Source organism: Camelus ferus, chromosome 26 (assembly GCF_009834535.1).
Source record: "Camelus ferus isolate YT-003-E chromosome 26, BCGSAC_Cfer_1.0, whole genome shotgun sequence".
Lineage (NCBI taxonomy): Eukaryota > Metazoa > Chordata > Mammalia > Artiodactyla > Camelidae > Camelus > Camelus ferus.
The window spans coordinates 1,382,632-1,401,751 of record NC_045721.1 but is presented as its reverse complement, the minus strand read 5'-3'; the positions used below and the strand labels follow the sequence as shown (position 1 = coordinate 1,401,751).

Here is a 19,120-nt window from a genome sequence, read left to right as displayed (position 1 = left end):
GACTGTTTCCACATTTTGGTTATTATAATGTTGCTATAAATATGTGTGTACAAGGTTTTGTGTGGACATGTTTTCATTCCTCCTGTGCATATAACTCAGGTAGTGGGATTGCTGGGTCATACAGTAACTATGTTTAATCATGTGAGGACTGGCGGCACCGGTTTCCGTTCCCACTGCAAATGTGTGCGAAGTTTCCATTTCTCTACATCTGCACCAACACTCATCTATCCTTTCTATTTTAGCCAACCTAGTGGGGATGAACTGGTGTCTTGTCGTTCTGATTAGCATTTTCCTCATGATGAGTGATGTACAGCATCCGTTCATGTGCTTATTGGCCATTCGCATATATTCTTTGGAGAAATGCCTATTCAAATCCTCCACCCCTTTCTTATTTGTTTCTTTGCTGTTGAGTTGTTAAGTGCTCTTTATATATTCTGGACACAAGCTCCTTATCACACACGTACTTCACAAATATTTCCTCCCATTCTGTGGGTTGTCTTTTCACTTGATGGTGTTCTTTGAAGACAGAAAGGTTTTAACTTAGATGATACCCAATTTGTATTTTTCTTTTGTTGCTTGTGCTTTTGGTATCATATGTAACAAGCTATGTCTAATCCAAGGTCACAAAGATTTACTCCTCTGTTTTCTAAGAGGTTTTAGTGTTAGCTCTTACACTTGGGTATTTGATCCGTTTTCCATTAATTTTTTCTACAGGGTGGGAAATACAAATCCAACCTCCTTCCTTTGCATGTGGCTATCCAATTGTCCCAGCATATGCATTCCTTCCCCACTGAATGGCCTTGGCATCCTTGTCAAAAATCAACTGACCATAAAAGTAAGGGTTTACTTCTGAACTCTTAACTGTATCGCATTGATCTCCATGTTTGGTTTGATGCCAGTGTAACTAACACTCCTTGATTCTTGTAGCTTTGTAGCAAGTTGTTTTTGCTTTTGCATTCTTTCTGTTATGGTTAAAAAACACAATTTACCACCTTAATGCTTTTTACATGTATAGTGTCAGCAGTGTCACGTATAGTCACATTGTTGTGAAACAGATTTCCAGAACTTCTTCATCTTGCAAATCTTAAACTCTATACTCATTAAAAAACAACTTCCCTTTTTCCCCTCCCCCGGCTTCCGGTAACCATCATTCTACTTTCTCTTCTGTGAATCTGAATATATAGGTAATTTATGAAAGTGAAATCATAGAATATTTTCTTTCTATGACTGGCTTATTTCATTTAACAAAATGTTCTCAAAGTTTATCAATGTTATAAAATAGGTCAGAAGTACCTCCTTTTTTGAAGGCTGAATATTTCACTGTATGTATACCACATTTTTGCTTATCCATTCATCTACTGATTGACATTTGGGTTGCTCCACTTTTGGGCTAAATGTGAAGTGATCTATGAACATGGGTGTGCAAATATCTCCTTGAGATCCTGCTTTCAATTATTTTGGGTACACAGTCATACTACTTTCCACAGGGTTGCACGATTTTCCAATCCCGCTAACAGTGTACAAGGGTTCTATCTTCTCCACGTACTTACTTGTTATTTTCTGTGTTTTTTAAATCATAGCCATCCTAATGTGTGTGAGGTGGTGTTTACTGTAGTTCTGATTGGCATTTCTCTGACAGCAAATGTTGAACATCATTTCATATGCTACTTGGTTAACTGTATATTATCTTCAGGTAAAAGTCTATTCAAACCCTTTGCCTATTTTTAGCGGGTTATTTAATTTTTTGTGGTTGTAGAACTGTAAGGGTTCATTATATATTCTGGATATTAACCCCTCATCAGACAGATGGTTTGCAAACATTTTCTCCCATTCTGTAGGTTGCCGTTTCACTTTGTTGATTGTGCCCTTTGTTGCAGAAAAGTCTGTTAAGTTTGACGTAATCATATGTCTATTTTCACTTTTGTTACCTGAGCTTTGGGTGTCAGATCCAAGGAATCATTGCCAAGTCCACTGTCATGAAGCTTTTCCTCTATGTGTTCCTTTGTAGTTTCAGGTCTTATATTTAGGTCTTTAATCTACGCTGGGATAATTTTATATGGTATAAGGTCAGGGTGCAACTTCATTCTTTTGCTTGTGGATCCCCTTTATTCCCAGCAACATTTGTTGAAGAGACTGTCCTTTCCCCATTGAGAGATCGTGGCACCCTTGCTGAAGATCATTAGACCACACATGCAGGGGTTGACTGGGGGGCTCCGTATCCTAGCCCACTTGGCTATTTGCCTGTCTTTATGCCAGTATCACTCTCTTTAGATTATTGTAGATTTGTAATATGTTTTGAAATCAGGAAGTGTGAGTCCTCCAACTTGGCTGTTTTTCAATTTGTTTCAGCTATTCACAGTCCCTTGAGATTCCCTATGAATTTTAGGAAAAAAAAAAATTCTATTTCCACAAAAAATACCAGTGGGAATTTGACAGGGATTGTCTTGAATTTCAGGATTAGTTTATCAAATTTCTGGAGGGCAAAAAGTCAGCTGGCATTTTGACAGTGGCTGTGCTGAATCTCAAGACCAGTTTGGAGAGTACGGATTTTAACATTAAGCGTTCCAATCCATGACCATGAAGTAACTTTCTACTTGTTTGGTTTCCTTCAACAATGTTTTGAAGTTTTCAACGTCAATGTATTGACCTTACTTTGTTAAGTTTATTCTTAAGTATCTTAGTATTTCTGATGATATTGTAAAGAAAATGAATTTCATTTTCCTGTTGTTCATTGCTAGTATCAGAAATACAAATGAACTTTGTATATTCAACTTTTATTCCACAGCCTTGCTGAACTAGCTTTTTAGATTCTTCAAGTTCTTTTCTTTTGTAGAGTCCTTAGGGTTTTCCGATATGAAAATTCATGTCTTCTGCAAACAGAGAAAATCTTACTTCTTTCTCATCTTGATGCATCTTATTTTTTTTTCCTTGCCTAACCATGCTGGCTAAAATATTCAAAAAGTTACAAAGAAGGGCCAAGAGTCGACATTCTTGCCTTGTTTCTGGTCTAGAGGACAGCTTTTCAATTTTCACCACTAAGTATCAGGTTAGCTATGAGTTTCTTTCATAGATGCTCATTGTCAAGAATTAAAGAAATTCCCTTTTTTCCTGGTTTATTATCTGTTTCTTTTTAATTCCAACATGGTGCTGGGTTTTCACAAGTGCTTATGTGTTTACTGAGATGATCATATGGCTTTTCTGTTATTCCATTAATATGGGGATTAGATTGATTTTCATATGCTGAACCAACCTTGCATTCCCGTAATAAATCTCAAATGGCTGTGATGTATAATCCTCTTTTTTTTTTTTCCTGGAGATAATTAGGTTTGTTTGTTTGTTTGTTTGTTTGTTTAATGGTGGTACTAGGGAGTGAACCCAGGACCTTGCATATGCTAGGCATGCACTCTACCACTGAGCTATACTGTTCCCCCTAATCCTCTTTATATGTTGCTAGAGTAACTCTGGCTTTCTCTTTTCTTTTCTTTTCTTTTTTTTTTAGGATTTTTTATCTATATTCACAAGGGGTATTCATAAGGGATAGGAGTTTCCTTATGATAGCTTTGGCTCTGTTATCTGGGTAATACACTCCTTATAGAATGCTTTGGCAAGTGTTCACTCCTGTTTTATTTTTTTTCTGAAGATTTTGTGAAGGATTTATATTAAAACTTTTTTAAATGTTTGGTACAACTCACAAGTAAAGCCATCTGGTCTTTTCTTTGTGGGAAGCTTTTTTCCTCTAAATTACTAATTCAATCTCTTTATTTGCTATAGGTTTATTCAGATAGTCTATTTCTTCTTGATTCAGTTTCACAGTTTTTATTGTTTTAGAACTATGTCCATTTGACCTTGGTGATCTAATTTGTTAACATACAATTGTTGACAGTTTTCCCTTATAATCCTATTGCTTCTGTGAGGGAATAGTAATGCCCCCACTTTCATTACTGATTTTAGTAATTTAAGTCTTCTTTTTTTCAAGGGTCAGGCTAGCTAGACGTTTGTCAATGTTATTCTTTTCAAAGAATAAACCAGTTTTATTTAAGTGTTTATTGTTTTTCTGTTCTTTAACTTATTTCTGCTCTGTATAATTTCCTTCCTTCTGCTTTCTTTGGGTTTAGTTTGCTTTATTTTTGTTTCTTATATTGGAAGGTTAGGTTATTGCTTTGAGATCATTCTCATTTTTAAATATAGGCATTTATAGCAACAAATACACCATTTAGCAATGCTTGAGCTGCATAAATCTTACTGCATTTTAATTTTCATGAGTCTTAAAGTATCTTTCCATTTCCCTTGTGAATTTCACCTTTGACCCATAGGTTGTTCAGAAATGTGTTGTTCAATTTCTACAAATTTCATTCTGTTAAGGATTTATAATTCTGCCCCATTACACTCAGTGAATATACTTTGTATGTTTTCATGCCTTTTCAATTTATTGAAATTTGTTTTATGTTCTATCCTGGAATATGTTCCATTTTGTACTTGAAAAGAACACATGTTCTTCTGTTGTTGGGTGGAATGTGCCATAAGATGTCTGTTAGAGCTAGCGAGTTTACAGTGTTGCTCAAATCTTCTATTTCTTTGTTGACATTCTATGTAGTTATTCTATGCATAATTGTAAGTGGGGTACTGAAGTCTCCAACTATTGTTGTTGAATTGTCTGTTTCTCCCTTCAGTTCTCATTTCCCCACAGCTTCACTGAGATACAGCTGACATACAACACTGTGTAAGTTTAAGGTGTCCAAAGTGATTTTATATACATATATATATAGCGAAATGATTACCACAATAAGGTTAGTTAACAGATCCATCACCTCACACAGTTACCCTTTTTTCTGTCTGATGAGAATTTTTCAAATCTACCTTTGGCAACTTAGAAATAAACTTCACAATACTGTTCATTACAGCCACCCTGCTGTACCGCCTCCAGAATGTGTTCATCTTGTAACAGGAAGTTTGAAACTTCTGACCACTTTTACCCATTTCCTTCACCGTGTAGCCCCTGGCGATCACCAGTCTGCTCTGTTCCTAAGCTCTTTTTTTTTCCTTTTCTCCTAGCCTTACTGAGATACAATTGACATATAACATTCTGTAAGTTTAAGGTGTCCAACAGGATGATTTAACATATGCACACATTGCAAGACAGTCACAATAAAGTTAACACATATATCACTTCATATTTTTACTTTTTTGTGTGGTGACAACTTTTAAGATCTTTTCTCTTAATTTTCAACTACATGGTACAGTACTATTAACTATAGTCGTCATGCTGTGCATTAGATCCTGAGAACTAACTCATCTTATAAATGAAAGTCTGTACCATTTGACCACCTTCACCCATTTCCCCTCACACACACCTGATCTTGGCAACCACCAATTTGCTGTGTCTATGAGTTTGGGTTTTTTTTTAATTTAGATTTAACATATAAATAAGATCACACAATATTGTCTTCTCTGACTTAGTTCACTAGCATGATACCCTCAAGGTTCATCCATGTTGTTGCAACAGCAGGATTTCCTCCATTCTGTGGCTGAATAACACTCCACTGTGTTTTCTATCTACCCACCTACCTATCTGCCTCACATTCTCTTTACCCATTTATGAATGAACACAAGTTGTTTTCATGCCTTGGCTAGGGTAAATAATGCTGCAATGAACAGGGGAGCACTGGTATCTTACAGAGATAGTGATTTCCTTTCCTTTGACTATAAACCCAGAAGTGGGATTGCTGGATCATATGGTAGTTCTGTCTTAATTCTGAGAATCCTCCGTTGTTTTCTATACATAGCTTGTATTAAGTAACATCCCCACCAACAGCACACGAGGGTTCCCTTCTCTCCACATCCTTACCAGCACTCGCTAACTCCTGCCTTTTTGAGAACAGCCAGCCTAGCAGGTGTGAAGGGATAGCTCATTGTGAGCTGATCTCTCACTATGGTTTTGATCTGTACTTTCCTGATGATTAATAATGATAAGCATCTTTTCATGTACCTGTTGGCCATTTGTATATTTTCCTTGGAAAAGTTCTGCTCCTTTGCCTAATTTTTAATTGGATTATTGTTACTATTGCTGGTGAGTTGTATGAGGTTCCTCATATATTTTTATTATTAACCACTTAGCAGACATACAATTTACAACTATTTCCTCCCATTCCACAGGTTGCGTATTCATTTTGGTGATGTCTCCTTTGCTGTGCAGAAGCTTTTTAGTTTGCTGTTGTCTCATGTATTTACTTTTGCTTTTATTGCTTTTGCTTTTGGTGTCAGAGGCAAGAAGTCATTGCCAAGATCACTGTTAAAGAGCTTATTGCCGGTTGTTTTCTTCTAAGGGTGTCATGGTTTCAGGTTTTACATTCAAGTCTTTAATCCATGTCTTTAATTTCATGAATGCTGAAAGGTCAGGGTCCAGTTTTACTCTTTTGCATGTGGTTATCCAGTCTGTCCAACATCATTTATTGAAGAGACTATCCTTTCCCTCATTGAATATTCTTAGCTCCCTTTTCAAATATTAGTTGACTGTATATGTGTGGATTCATTCCTGGGCTCTTAATTGTGTTCAGTTAGTCTATGTGTCTATTTTTATGCCAGTACCATACTGCTTTGAAGCATAGCTTTGTAGCATAATTTGAAATCTGGAAGTGTGATGCACTGCCTTTGTGGGTTTTTCTCAAGACTATTTTGGCTACTTGGGGTCCTTTGTGGTTCCATACAAACAAGGCTTACTTTGTGTTTGAGAGGTTTCTGATATCGATTCAATCTCCTTACACATTACTGGTCTGTTTAGGTTTTCTATTTCTTTATTATTCAGTCCTGATAAGCTCTATGTTTCTAGGAATTAATCTATTTCTTTCCTGTTGTCCAATTTATTGACATGTAATTGTTTACAGTAGTCTCTTATAATCCTTTGTATTTTTGTTGTATCTGTTGTAATGTCTCCTCTTTTGTTTATAATTTTGAGTCCTCATTTTTTCTTGGTTAATCTAGCTAAAGGTTTGTCAATTTTGTTTATCCTTTCAAAAAAACCAACTCTTAGTATCGTTAATCTTTTCTATTGTTTTCCTATTTTCCATTTCATTTATTTCTGCTCTTCTCTTAGCTCTACTCTTTATTATTTCCTTCTGCTAATTTTGGGCTTAGTTTGTTCTTCTAGTTCCTTGAGGTGTAATGTTGGATTGTTTGAGATCTTTCTTTTTCCTTTATGTATGCACTTATAGTTAGTTCTTCTTAGAACTGCTTTCGCTGCATCTCATAAATTTTGGTATATTGTGTCCCCATTTTTTATTGTCTCAAGATACTTTTTTCATTTCCTTTTTTATCTCTTCTCCGATCCATTGGTTGTTCAAACTATGCTGTTTAATTTCCATGTATTTGTCAATTTTCCATCCTTCCTCCTATTATATTGCTTTCTAGTTTCATACCTTTGTAGTCTGAAAATATACCTGATATAACTTTTATCTTCAGTGTGTTGAGACTTCTTTCATGCGTAACATGATCTAGCCTAGAAAATGTTCTATGTGTGCTTAAAAAGAATGTGTATTGTGCTGCTGTTTAATGGAATGTTCTCTCTCTATATGTATCTGTTAGATTCATTTGATCTATAGTGTTATTCAATTCTGCTGTTTCCTTGTTGATTGTCTGGATGATCTATCCATTGGTGACAGTGGGGTATTAAAGTCCCCAACAGTATTATACAGTTGACTTTTGAACAACATGGGTCTCAACCACATGGGTCCACTTTCAATATACTTATTGACAACATTTCTGGAGACTTGCAGGAATTTGTAGAAACTCACAGGAGAACTTTATGGCTCACAGCCTACCATCAAAGATAAGTGGGGTTTTTTTTCTTAATGTAGCAATGTTTCCAATACTGTATTATGAAAATGACTGTAATATTCTACACCATAAAAATTTTGTAATGATTCATTCATTAGCATATAGGCCAGGCTACCATGAAGCAGTTGTACTGCTGCTTCTTCATCATCAATGCATGAATCATTTATATCTGCAAATAAATACGAATTTCTTTTTCACATTACCTTTTCATTTTGACAGCTGATGCTAATGCATATAACACCTGCAGCATTCTGTATCATATAAGGCAGTGTTGACGCAGGTACTGACAGAGGATTCATCTTGTAAACAGGTGACATAAACTTAATGGTATCAATAAATACAGTACAGTAGTATAAATGTATTTTCTCTGCCTTATGATTTTCCTAATAACATTTTCTTTTCTCTAGCTTACTTTATTGTAAGAATAAAGTATATAATACATGTAACACACAAAATATGCTTAATTGACTGCTCATGTTACTGGTAAGGCTTTGGGTCAACAGTGGGCTATTAGTAGTTAAGCTTTGGGGAAATTAAGTGTTACATGTGGATTTGTGACTGCATGGAGAGTCAGCGCCCCACCCCCACGTTGTTCAAGGGTCAACTGCACTGCTGTCTCTCTCCTTTCAGTTCTGTTAGTATTTGCTTTATGTGTAGGTGCTCCACTTGTTAGGTACACAGGATGCTATTTGTCAGTTTATCTGTGTATTTTGGGGCTGTGTTACGAATTGCCTATACTAATTAGAACTATTACATCCTCTTGGTGGGCTGACCCTCTTATCATTATAAAATGTCTTTGTCTCTAGCAATTTTGATCTTAATGTACATTTTGTTGATAGTAACGTAGCCACTCCAGCTCTCTTTCAATTACTGTTTGCATGGTACTTCTTTTTCCAGTCTTTTACTGTCAACTTACTTGTCTCTGAATCTCAAGTGTGCCTCTTATAGACGAAGTTGGATTTTTTAATCCATTTTTCTAATCTTTCATGTCCAATGCCTGGTTTTTCTCAGTAGCAGTTTCTATTGATTGCTATTTTTACTATGTATGGGCCGTACTCTCCTATTTCTTTGCAAGTCTCAAAATTATTTGTGGAAAACTAGACACCTTAAATAATATAATATGGCCACTCTCTATAAATCAGGTTCCTCCTCCTCCCCAGCTGTTTGCTGCCACTGCACTGTTTGTTTACTGGCTTTTCCTGAATAATTCTGTAAAGTCGATGTTCTCTGCTGTGTGGGGCCCTTGAACCCTCTGCTCAGCCCAGCAGTCAGCCTACTGCTGGACAGAGTCAGGAAGCAGCCCAGCCTGTGCTGTGCGGTTTTGTGTGTGTGCTGAGGCTCCAGGAAGCACTTCACAAGTCTTCCTTAACCTTCACTTTCTGCTTGTGCAGAATCTCAAAGTCAGAGATGAGTGTGAGAGCTTCGGGTCCTCTCACGTGTTCCCGGGCAGGCGGCCACAGCCTCCCAACGACATTCAGAGCTCACCGGAGCCCTTCATGCGCCTTAGTTCCCAGCTTTTCCTTCTGAGCCTTTGGTCAGCTTCCTGTTTGCCCCACCTGCTACCAGCACCGCAGGCAGGAGTAATACTGAACAACTGCCACAAACTCTGGGAAAACTGTCTTCACCGAGTGAGCACGGAGTCAGAGCAAAGAAGGACGAGTCCTGAGAGTGAAGCCAGACAAGTCACATACATAATGACAATTCCCTGGGAACGGGGCTATTTGGAGAGCTCGAAATTGCCCACTCCAGTGATTGCCAGCCATGTGGTTTTCATAGTTACTATGATTGTGAGACTTGGTTTTCAAGATCACAGTGGAGCTGGGGATGGTAAGAGGGCAATTGAAAACACTACAAAGCTTACTGTTCTTATGGAAATTGGCTTTTTTTTCCTCCCATAAACAGTCTTTAGATTGTGGCGAGACTTGTGGTTAATTTCCAGGGTTCCGAAAAACCTTTATTTGGACCATTTTTGCCAGTGTTCTCATTGTTTTGGGGGAGGAACAGATTTTCAGAACTACTGTCATTCAGAAATGCTTCTCCCTGAACTATAATCTTTAGGCTCTAATGAAAGACTATTTTGAATACCAATAATTAATACCCATATCAAAAATTATGTCTTTTTATAAGTTTTAATTACTTAAAGTTAAAATTAAATATTTAGATGACAACTTTAAGCTGGATGAGAAGATACTAGGTTTTTCAAATTCTTTTGGAAGATTCATGAGTCGTATGTTAAATGATCACTGACTCAAAATGCTTCTTTAGGACACCAGGAATTTCTATTATAAGCTGTAAATAAAACTTTCCTCATTTAATTAACAACAATTATTATGTTTTACAACATTTAAAAATAATGGTAAAGTCCTTGTAGTTATTTTAGTTTATAAAATCATACTTCACTCTAAATTCAGATTTATTTACCTGCTTAATTGGTATTGCCTTTTGTATACTTTCACAATAACCAAACATGGTCTACATTAGTATAAAGGTATCAGTTTGATTTACATGGAGTTTGAAACAGCAATTAGGAAAACAGCAATGGGGTGGGGTGGGGATTGATATGTAAAGTCAGCCCAACAGAAGACCACTCAAACACTGTGGTCCCACAGGAAGGAAGCGTTAGTACCGTCACCCACGCACTGAGTCTCAATTTGTCTGACCAGTGCAGGGAATAAAGACAACCAAGGTGCATGGCTTCCTAGGGCCAAAGCTGCTCAACAACCTCTTAAATACTTAATTAGTTGAGGCTGCTCGTCTCTGCCATTTATTGTCCTCCTGTGACTCACCGGTAATTCTTCTAGGTCAGGTTTAGGAGCAAAAGCATCTTACTGACATCTATGTTCAAGTACTCCCCAAGTTTTTATACCATTTTTATCAAGGAGTAGAAGTAAAATGAAGTCTTTGTCATCAAGAAACAGTCCTTAGGAGACCTGGATTTTTAACTCCTTGTTATACCAAATTGTATCAATTACTTTGAGATACAAATACTGTCCACTGAACAAAGCTAATTCTAATTACTGACTTTCTAACTCAATGATTCTTGGTATCAGAGACACAGTACCATGGTTCTATTCTCTTCTTTCTATTCTAGTCTCTGTTTTCTTTCCAAATTGATTCAGGATTTTGGGGAAAAAAAGTAAGCCTGCTCTGAAACAAATGCCGGCAGTAGGCATGCCAAGCCAGTGTGTTCAGAGAACTGTCTTACATTCTGAATTCCTTCCCATTAAATGAACAAAAGCATGGAGATTTGAAAAGGCTTCCTTATGCACTGAGAGGCACAGAAATCATCCTCTGAAATCAATGCAACATTTCCAATCAAATCTGAGATGCTCAATGACTACAAATCTCTGGATCGTTACCTTTAAAATTAGAAGGCATTCTTAATCAAACCTAAAATAGAAAAGCCACAGAAAGAATTCTATTTGAAATCCCAAAATACCTGACAGGCCCACAACTTAAATGTTTAGCCAATTAAGGTACCATCTTTAATGAGAGAAAATACTAATCAAAAAGTCAAAAAACCCTAGCCTGGAGATTCACATGCCCAGACAAAGTTAAGGCTATTCTTCCAAAATGATTATATCGCCATTTTGAAATACATTTTTTTACAAAACAAAGAGCTGTTTTCTCCATTTGTTTCCTTTTACAGAGAAATTCTTTGATGGAACTTCTCATGTCTGAAAAGCTTGATTCAGATGTTAACAAACTTCTCATTCAGAATGTTAGATAAAAGGATGGTCCTTAATCTCACCCTCCTATTTTAGGGGAGGGAGTAGAAGGTTTCATGGACTAAGAGCAAGAATCTGCGAGAGAGAAATTCTGTAAATTTCTGTAAAGGACCAGGTAGGAAATATTTTAGGCTTCTTCACAGGCCATAAGGTCCAGGTTACAACTACTCAACACTGTCATTTTAGTTTGAAGATGTAAGCAAATGGGGGTAGCTGTGTCCCAATAAAACTTTACTTAGGAAAATCAGCTGGATTTTGCCTGTAGGTCATACTTTGCTGGCCCTTAGACTGAAAGAAAATGGAAAGAAGTGACGTTGGTACCGAGGACATCATCACGTGTGAGCGTGCAAACTGATGAGGCATCCTGATGTATTCTGTGCCTTAAGTTCAGGTTTTCCCTTTGTTAAAATTGTGGCATTTTTTTCCCTATCCCAACAGACAATCAGATCCCAACTTTCATGGTAACTGAGAACAAAGAAGGAAAGTTAAGATGACACTTAACAGCGTCATTTAGAAACCATATAAGACATGATCTAAATCGCAGCATAACTGTGCCCACGTCTTTGCTTTGAGCACGCTTTCCTGACAGCTGGGAGGAGGGACCTTCCACCAAGCTCCAGCCAGACCAGACCCACACTTGGTCCTGAGGGGGAGCTGCTGTGGAGCAGCTGTCTCGATTCAGCATTCACCAGAAGGCAGCCAGCAGCACACACTCCGACCGTGAGGCTGAAGGACTAGCCAAATGATCCCCAAACGTTTCATTTTTAATAGTGGGAAGTCTGGGAGCTTTATTGAAAAGATGCTTTCGGAGAAACTCAAAGCTCTCCTGATCCATTGGTAAAATCTGGCTTCGTAAATCCTGAGATATTAAAAACACAGCAGGCGCACCCTCCCACATGACAATTCCACCTCCTCCAACATGTTACAATAAATGGTGGAAAAGCACGCTACCGATTTGCTAATTACTTCAGTTCTGTCGCTCTGCTAAAAGCTCCTGTTTTGCATGCTTCTCCATCAAATAAACTTAATTGTGTTATGCTGCCCTCAGGTGTCCATTTTTTTTTTAAATATACATGATTAGCTGGCAAAGCAGGATCCTTTGTTAACTTCCAAAGCAGGAAGCTCTAGCTGTGATATTCAAAGTATGCTTTCATAAACCCCAAACACGGAGCTAATGTAAGTGTTAAAAGTTCAACCTTTAGAGATATTTGAAATATCGCTGGGCTTTTTCCTGCCACTTGCGTAACACACTGCCACTGAAAAAGGAACCAGAAATAGCATGAAAAAAAATATATATATATATGGCAACTGAAAATAATATTGCAACACACTGGTCTGCAAAGTACAGTTCAGGGATCCTGTTCAGGGTGTCCATGAGGTCAAATCCATTTTTATAATAATAAAAATGTTTTTCAGTCTCTCTCCCTCAAAGTTACAGAATTTTCTAGACGCTATATGACTTGTGACAGACTGCAAAAGACTACATGCAGAAGCAGAGAATTTAGCTGTCCACCATTAAATCAAAATTGAAAGAGATCTGCAAAAAAATTTGAAATGCTATTCTTTTCACTAAATTTTAAGTATAATTATTATTCATAAAAATGTATGCTATTCACTTAATGGGCCTATTAATGCTATTTTTAAATGATTTAATACATATTTATAAATCATCCATTTTAGTTTCTAATATGGTAAATACTGATGAATATAAATAAAAGCTCTTTGGTGGTCCTCAAAATATTTTCAGAGTATAAAGGGGTCCTGAGACCATAAAGTGTAGAAGTATTGCAGGAACAGGTTCCATCACTGCTTCACAAAGCACTTCCTCTAAAACTTGAGAAGAAAAAGGAAAGAGGACCCTCATTATCAAATTACAAAGACTAAACCGCTACTTCTATATGTCTAACCTGACTGTCTAGGAAGATGGGCATTGCATTAGGAAGGGGATTAGAGGTTAGAGCTCTCACAGTCACCTTCCTCATCCTCACCTCCCCCGGCCTCCCCCCTCTCGACCCCAACCCTCCGCCACAAACTATTTGCAGGAATAAAAAGCAAAAACTGACTTAATAGAGTTTCACCTGCTTTCCTTCATCACGTTCTTCTAATGAGCTGCACAAATGTGAAGAACTCAGAAGGGTAAGAGGGGTGTGGGGGCTGAATAATGTTATCAATCAGATCATCTGAGGTTCTTGAATGAGCCCCACGGGCTCAACTGATAAAAGCTATCCTGGTCGTATTTTGTAAGTATGAACCTATTCCAAGAAAAGCAGAACTACCCCTCCCCCCGCCCCCACAAAAACAGTGAAGAAAGAGAAGGGTGGCAGGGAGGAAGGAATGGAAGAAAGGACAAAAGAAGAGGGTCACTCTGATTTTGAGGAGTCACAGAAGCCAGGAAAGCCCGCCAGGGCATGATTAATTCAGACATGCTTATATAAGGGCTCCTGTTAAAATCTAGGCAGTTGCCAATGCCAGTCTGACAGAGATGAGAGTCTGGTGGTGTCACTATGGCTGGGGAGCCCCCTTCAGGTGAAAGAAAGACGTGGCCCCCAGGAGATGGAAAAGAGGACTCCACGGGAAGGAGGCAGCGTGGGCTTAATGGAAATTAAGACCACCCACGCCTGGCATCCACAGCAGCGAGAGGGCAGGTAGAAACAGAAGGTGATGCCAGGGATGGCGCTCCTGGCAGGGGGCACTGAGGAAACAGGGCGGCGGGGACACAAGGAGGCCCCCACAGAGAAGACAGCGCTGCAGGAGGGAGGGAGGGCAGCAGATGCCAGTTACAGCGATGACAGTCACGGACACCCACAGAGACTTCCCGAGGTATTAAATACTCCCTAGCAACCTCGTGGGGATGCGCGGTGCTTCTGAGGGTGGAAATATAAGGCGGCACAATATGAGAAGTAAACGCGTTAGCATTCTTTAATCACAACTCTTATAATAGCCATTTGCCACTTCGGATAATAAACCAAACACTTCACTAGGATCCTAGAGAGGCAATCTAAGAATTAGAAACTCACAATTATCAACGCAGCTTACGGATTGAAAAATAATGAACTCCCATGACCTATCTCAAAGTGAATGACGCATATCGTTTAACAGTATTCTGTTACAAAACCTATACTTTATTTCTTGACTTCTTTCTTCCCTCTCTAGTATGATGTATTCATTTGCCTTGGTTTTACTCTTTATCTGACCTACAACCCAACACCAGAAAACCAGGACGGTCCTGCCTCATACAACAAACCCAGACCACCCAGACGGTGACTAGCACCTTGGGGTGAGTGTCTGCAGGACGCCCCGCCGGAGGCAGGCGAGCGAGCGCCGCACCAGAAGAGCCACACCTCACTCTTCCACCCCTGCAGTGGGTGGGCTGGCTCCGCCAGCGCTAGAAAGCAGAGACACACCTTAGATCAAACTGCTGCTAAAAATCCCAGTCCACGGTGTTAGAAGGTAGATTTCTGTCACAAAATCTTGATTAAAAATAACGTCCTGGCTACTTCCTCTGACCATGGCTGACCCGGCAGCACGGCCCCGGGGATCTTACCCAACTTTGAGCTGTGAAATCGGCCAACTGACTACGCACCAACCTATCCCACTCTTCACTGCAACTCAGCTCTGTTTCTAAAACTTCCTCCCACCTCAGGGGCCAGTCCTGGTGAGAAGCTCCTGACTCCTGCCTTGCCCCCACCACCTGTCTTCAGACCCAGAGACAGTCCTGCCAGGAGGCTCTCACTCTGCACTATGAGTGAAGTACGAGAGCTACTTGTGGTTAACAGAGTGCGCTGGAATATTAGCCCAGAGAAGGGAGAGGTCTGAATTTACTGTAACATGATAAGTCATTTCACTCATGCAATTTCCAATAAAATGTGACGCTTTAAAAAAGAGTTTCAACTCTTTCCTCTGTTGATTGTTACAAGTATTCAGTACAACTTAGTTCCAATATAGCAAGACAAAAATAAACTCTATGAAATTTATCTCTATGTGCAGAAGTTTAATTTACACATAGATTTCATAGATGAACAGGCATTTTAAAAATAAAAGGTTACTTAGCAAATGTGATCATAATAAAATAGTAATTTAAGTGAATAAACCACTTGCAGATAAGTAAAAGCAAGCCCATACTATTGCTAAAATAATGATAAATCATTCATGTTTTAAAAAGTGGGTACAGAAGGGACACACCATTCTTAGTGCCAATGAAATGACTGTAACATCTGAATGAATTTCTCCCCAAAACATTGTATATACTGCAGATTGTTTTTTTCTTAACCCACTTCGTGAAGTATGGGTCATTAAAATCTCTCCCAATGCTTCTCTACCACAGCACCTCAGTTACCTACCATTCCTGCAGTTAAACCTGGCTAAGGGAGGTCACCCTGAACACCACTACCAGAGATGAGCTTTGCCTCCTGATCCTCACCCAGATGGCAGGGAACTCAGAATGGAGTATACACACTACAAGTGTTTGTTGAAGGATGGAATAAATTAGAAAAAGAGAGCCAGAGAAGCATCCCAACATGTAACGCTGTATTAGAGCTACTATGTTAGTACACATTCCATCATTTTATTAGTAAGAAGGTTAGCAGGAAGCACAGAGGCCGTATCAATGCAGTGCCACTGCCTCGTTCCTCGTCACAGGGAGATTCACGAAGAACAGCCATGAGGAAGGAGTCAGCCTCCCAGGTTACGCCTCCCCCATGAGAGCTGAGCACAAGCCTGTCTCAGCACTTCTGAGAAAGGTCATGCTGTCGAACCGACGGGAAGGAAGGAAGGAAGGGGAAGTGGTTTATTAGTTCATTTCCCAAGCAGATTACTCCGGCAGTGGACTGAGGGGTGAGAGGTTATGGCCTAGGCAGCGCCGCACGAGGAGAAGGTGAAAAGGGGGACAGGTTAGACCAAATCCACTTTCACAGGGGCCATGCTAGTAAGTCAAACGCTGTAACAGTGATTCAGGCAATCATGATGCAAGAGAAGCTACACCCAGAATTATGGATGAAAAACTTACCACCTAGAAGGAAAAGTTATTTTTAAAATGAATCCGGAGGAGGAAGAGGAGAGAAACACATTTTCATAGGATTAGTTTTCATGACAGCTACTATATATTCAACAGACTTGTAGCAACAGCGTGCATTGTGTATAAGAATAAAAAACTCTAATATATAAAACTTAAACAACAGACCATCCTAAGTACATAGCACACATTTTTAAAAACAAAGCTGAGAACTAATAATCACTAAAAACACGATCTTAAAGATGATACAGATTTTCTCATGCACTAGAGCCAGATGCTAATTATGTATGATTGGCATAAATCAAGATAATATTAAACTGTTCATTTATATAAACTGTTTCTTATATCCCAGTCGCCAAAAAGAAGCATGATGCTTCATTTAACCCCCTTTTAATTCCTCAAACAGAGAGGTCAAGGGCACACCCGAGACCTGTGGTTCTGAACCTGTGCGTGAGAGGCCCTGGGACGCCCATGGCTTGTCTGGACTTCAAGCATGTGGAGTTATCTGAATAAATAATAAAACTCGCACCTTTATTTCCTGCTATGCTTCAAATGATTGTGATTCATGAGATACATGTTTATTTGAAAGTATTATTAAAGCAATATTAGCTTTTTAAAAAGCCATCCAGCTTTTAATGGAAATAATCCCCCCACCCTCATTCAGCAACTTCCACAGAAGTCCTACGACACCTCAACCTTTAAACAAGAATCAAACTGTTACTGCGTTCTTTGTTCTCATTATTACACGTTTTCTCAGGCAAAAGACACTGAATGCACAACTGTCATACGTGAATGGGCCCTCAAGATATCCGATGCAAAGAAGACTCCTTGTGTTGGGACTCACTGGGTTGGATCAGTGTTTTATGTGGACAAACGTAATCAAAACTGTCCCCTTGAGTGGGGGGAGGTGTAGGGGACAGAGTTACAGCTGTTACCACAAGATGAGCAGAGAAGAAAGCAGTGCAAGTCTGCTTCACTGGTGACAGGTAAACAGAGGTTAGGACAGTCCACTCACTGGTCACTCCCATGACAAGGTGAATGAATATTAGACTCTGACACTCAGGTCAAGGCTCACATGGTGCCAATCCCAGCACCTTCATGTGCACAAGACAAATTACAGCCCTCTTACCCACACGTGTCCCCTGGGAGTGTCTCCATCTGCATCTGTGCAGTCTTGGGACACATGTTTCCTACGTCTACAGGTCAAACTGTAGCCTGAATTCACTGCTTGCAAACTGCAAGAGGAGCCTCCTAGTTGAGTGTTGTGAGATCTGTGAATATGATCTTAAAACTCTGATTCAATCACTACGTCTCCTCTTTATTTCCCTGACAGTACAACACTCCCCCACCCTCAGTCCATCTTTACTGCCCCATACAGCTCCACTTTGCCTTTCCTAGAGAGGAGCACCACAGTTTTAAATAATGGAATTAAGTGACCTTTTGGAATCATAGAACAAATCTGGACCAACATCTAAGTTTTGATTCTTTAATGTGATTTTTTAAAATTGTAAGTTAATCATACACCAAATCAAGGAGTGATCTAGATTCTTTAATTCCAAGAAACATGATTTTCTCTTCAAAATAAATGGACCAGTGACTATGAAATAATTTTTGTGCTGAGTACATGTTTATTTATATTTAACTAAAACATTCTCATTTTCTCTAATATGAACAAGTAAATGTTAAAATACTACTTCTATTAAAGGTGAAAGTTTATATACAGTTGTAAATTCAAGACGTTCACCCTGCATTTTAAACAGAAGATGAGAAGGTAGATTATTTTGATATTTCAACTGGCAAAAGACAAGGTGAGCTGAGGGGTGTAAAAAAGTCTGAGTTCTTAAGACTTACTACTGTGTTTAGTGAAAACACAGCTGACATTTTCAGATCTGACTTATGTCCTCTTTCCACGGTTCTGTATCAACCCTAAGAGCCAACCAGAAAAACAAAACAAAAACAAAAAACAAGTGAAAGCTCTCTCTGCCATCTAGTGGAGAAAGAAGATACAGAACACATACATTACAGCTAAAACGACAGCATGTAGACAATCTGGTATTCACTTAAAATTACGCTCAGTGCTAGCATGTCAAGTAAGTTCTTTCTTTCCCCAAAGATTTATGTTTACCTACATACTGTGTAGAGAATAAAAAAAAGGGAGGCAGAGAACAGACATAGATGAACACAAAAGCAAAGATGCTAACTAAGCCCGAGAGATTCTGGAGCTCTCACACACCTACACTTACATGGCCGTGGAGATCTGTGTTAAGAAGCATCATTGCACAGGTGAGGCAATGGACTCCATCTGACAAAAGAGACAAGGACAGGAAGTATTAATTCACCATCTCCTGTTGGACTCCTCAATATCATTAAAGCAGCATACCTATGCTTAATTAAGGCCCTGTGAAAACACAGTACTGCAGCTAGGCACCATTAATCACATCCACTTGGGGAGACAGAAAATGGATAAGAATAAATTATTAAAAGGATCTCAATGCTCAGGTTTGGGCTCCACTGGTGAGGAAGTATACAATTCCTACCTCTGTAGTATATA

The 19,120-nt window shown here is 38.8% G+C and overlaps 1 protein-coding gene and 1 non-coding gene across 2 annotated transcripts in view; one reads left to right on the top strand and one right to left on the bottom strand.

The window, feature by feature from the left end:
- The window catches only part of PSD3 (pleckstrin and Sec7 domain containing 3), a 526,938-nt gene that overhangs the window by 208,469 nt on the left and 299,349 nt on the right, over positions 1–19,120 (bottom strand). Inside the window, 1 exon segment of the mRNA XM_032468468.1 lies at positions 18,813–18,871. Within this exon segment, the coding sequence (XP_032324359.1) occupies positions 18,813–18,871 (59 nt within the window).
- On the top strand, positions 17,497–17,627 carry LOC116660118. The gene has a single exon (XR_004315503.1). It is a non-coding gene; the product is annotated as a small nucleolar RNA SNORA17 (small nucleolar RNA).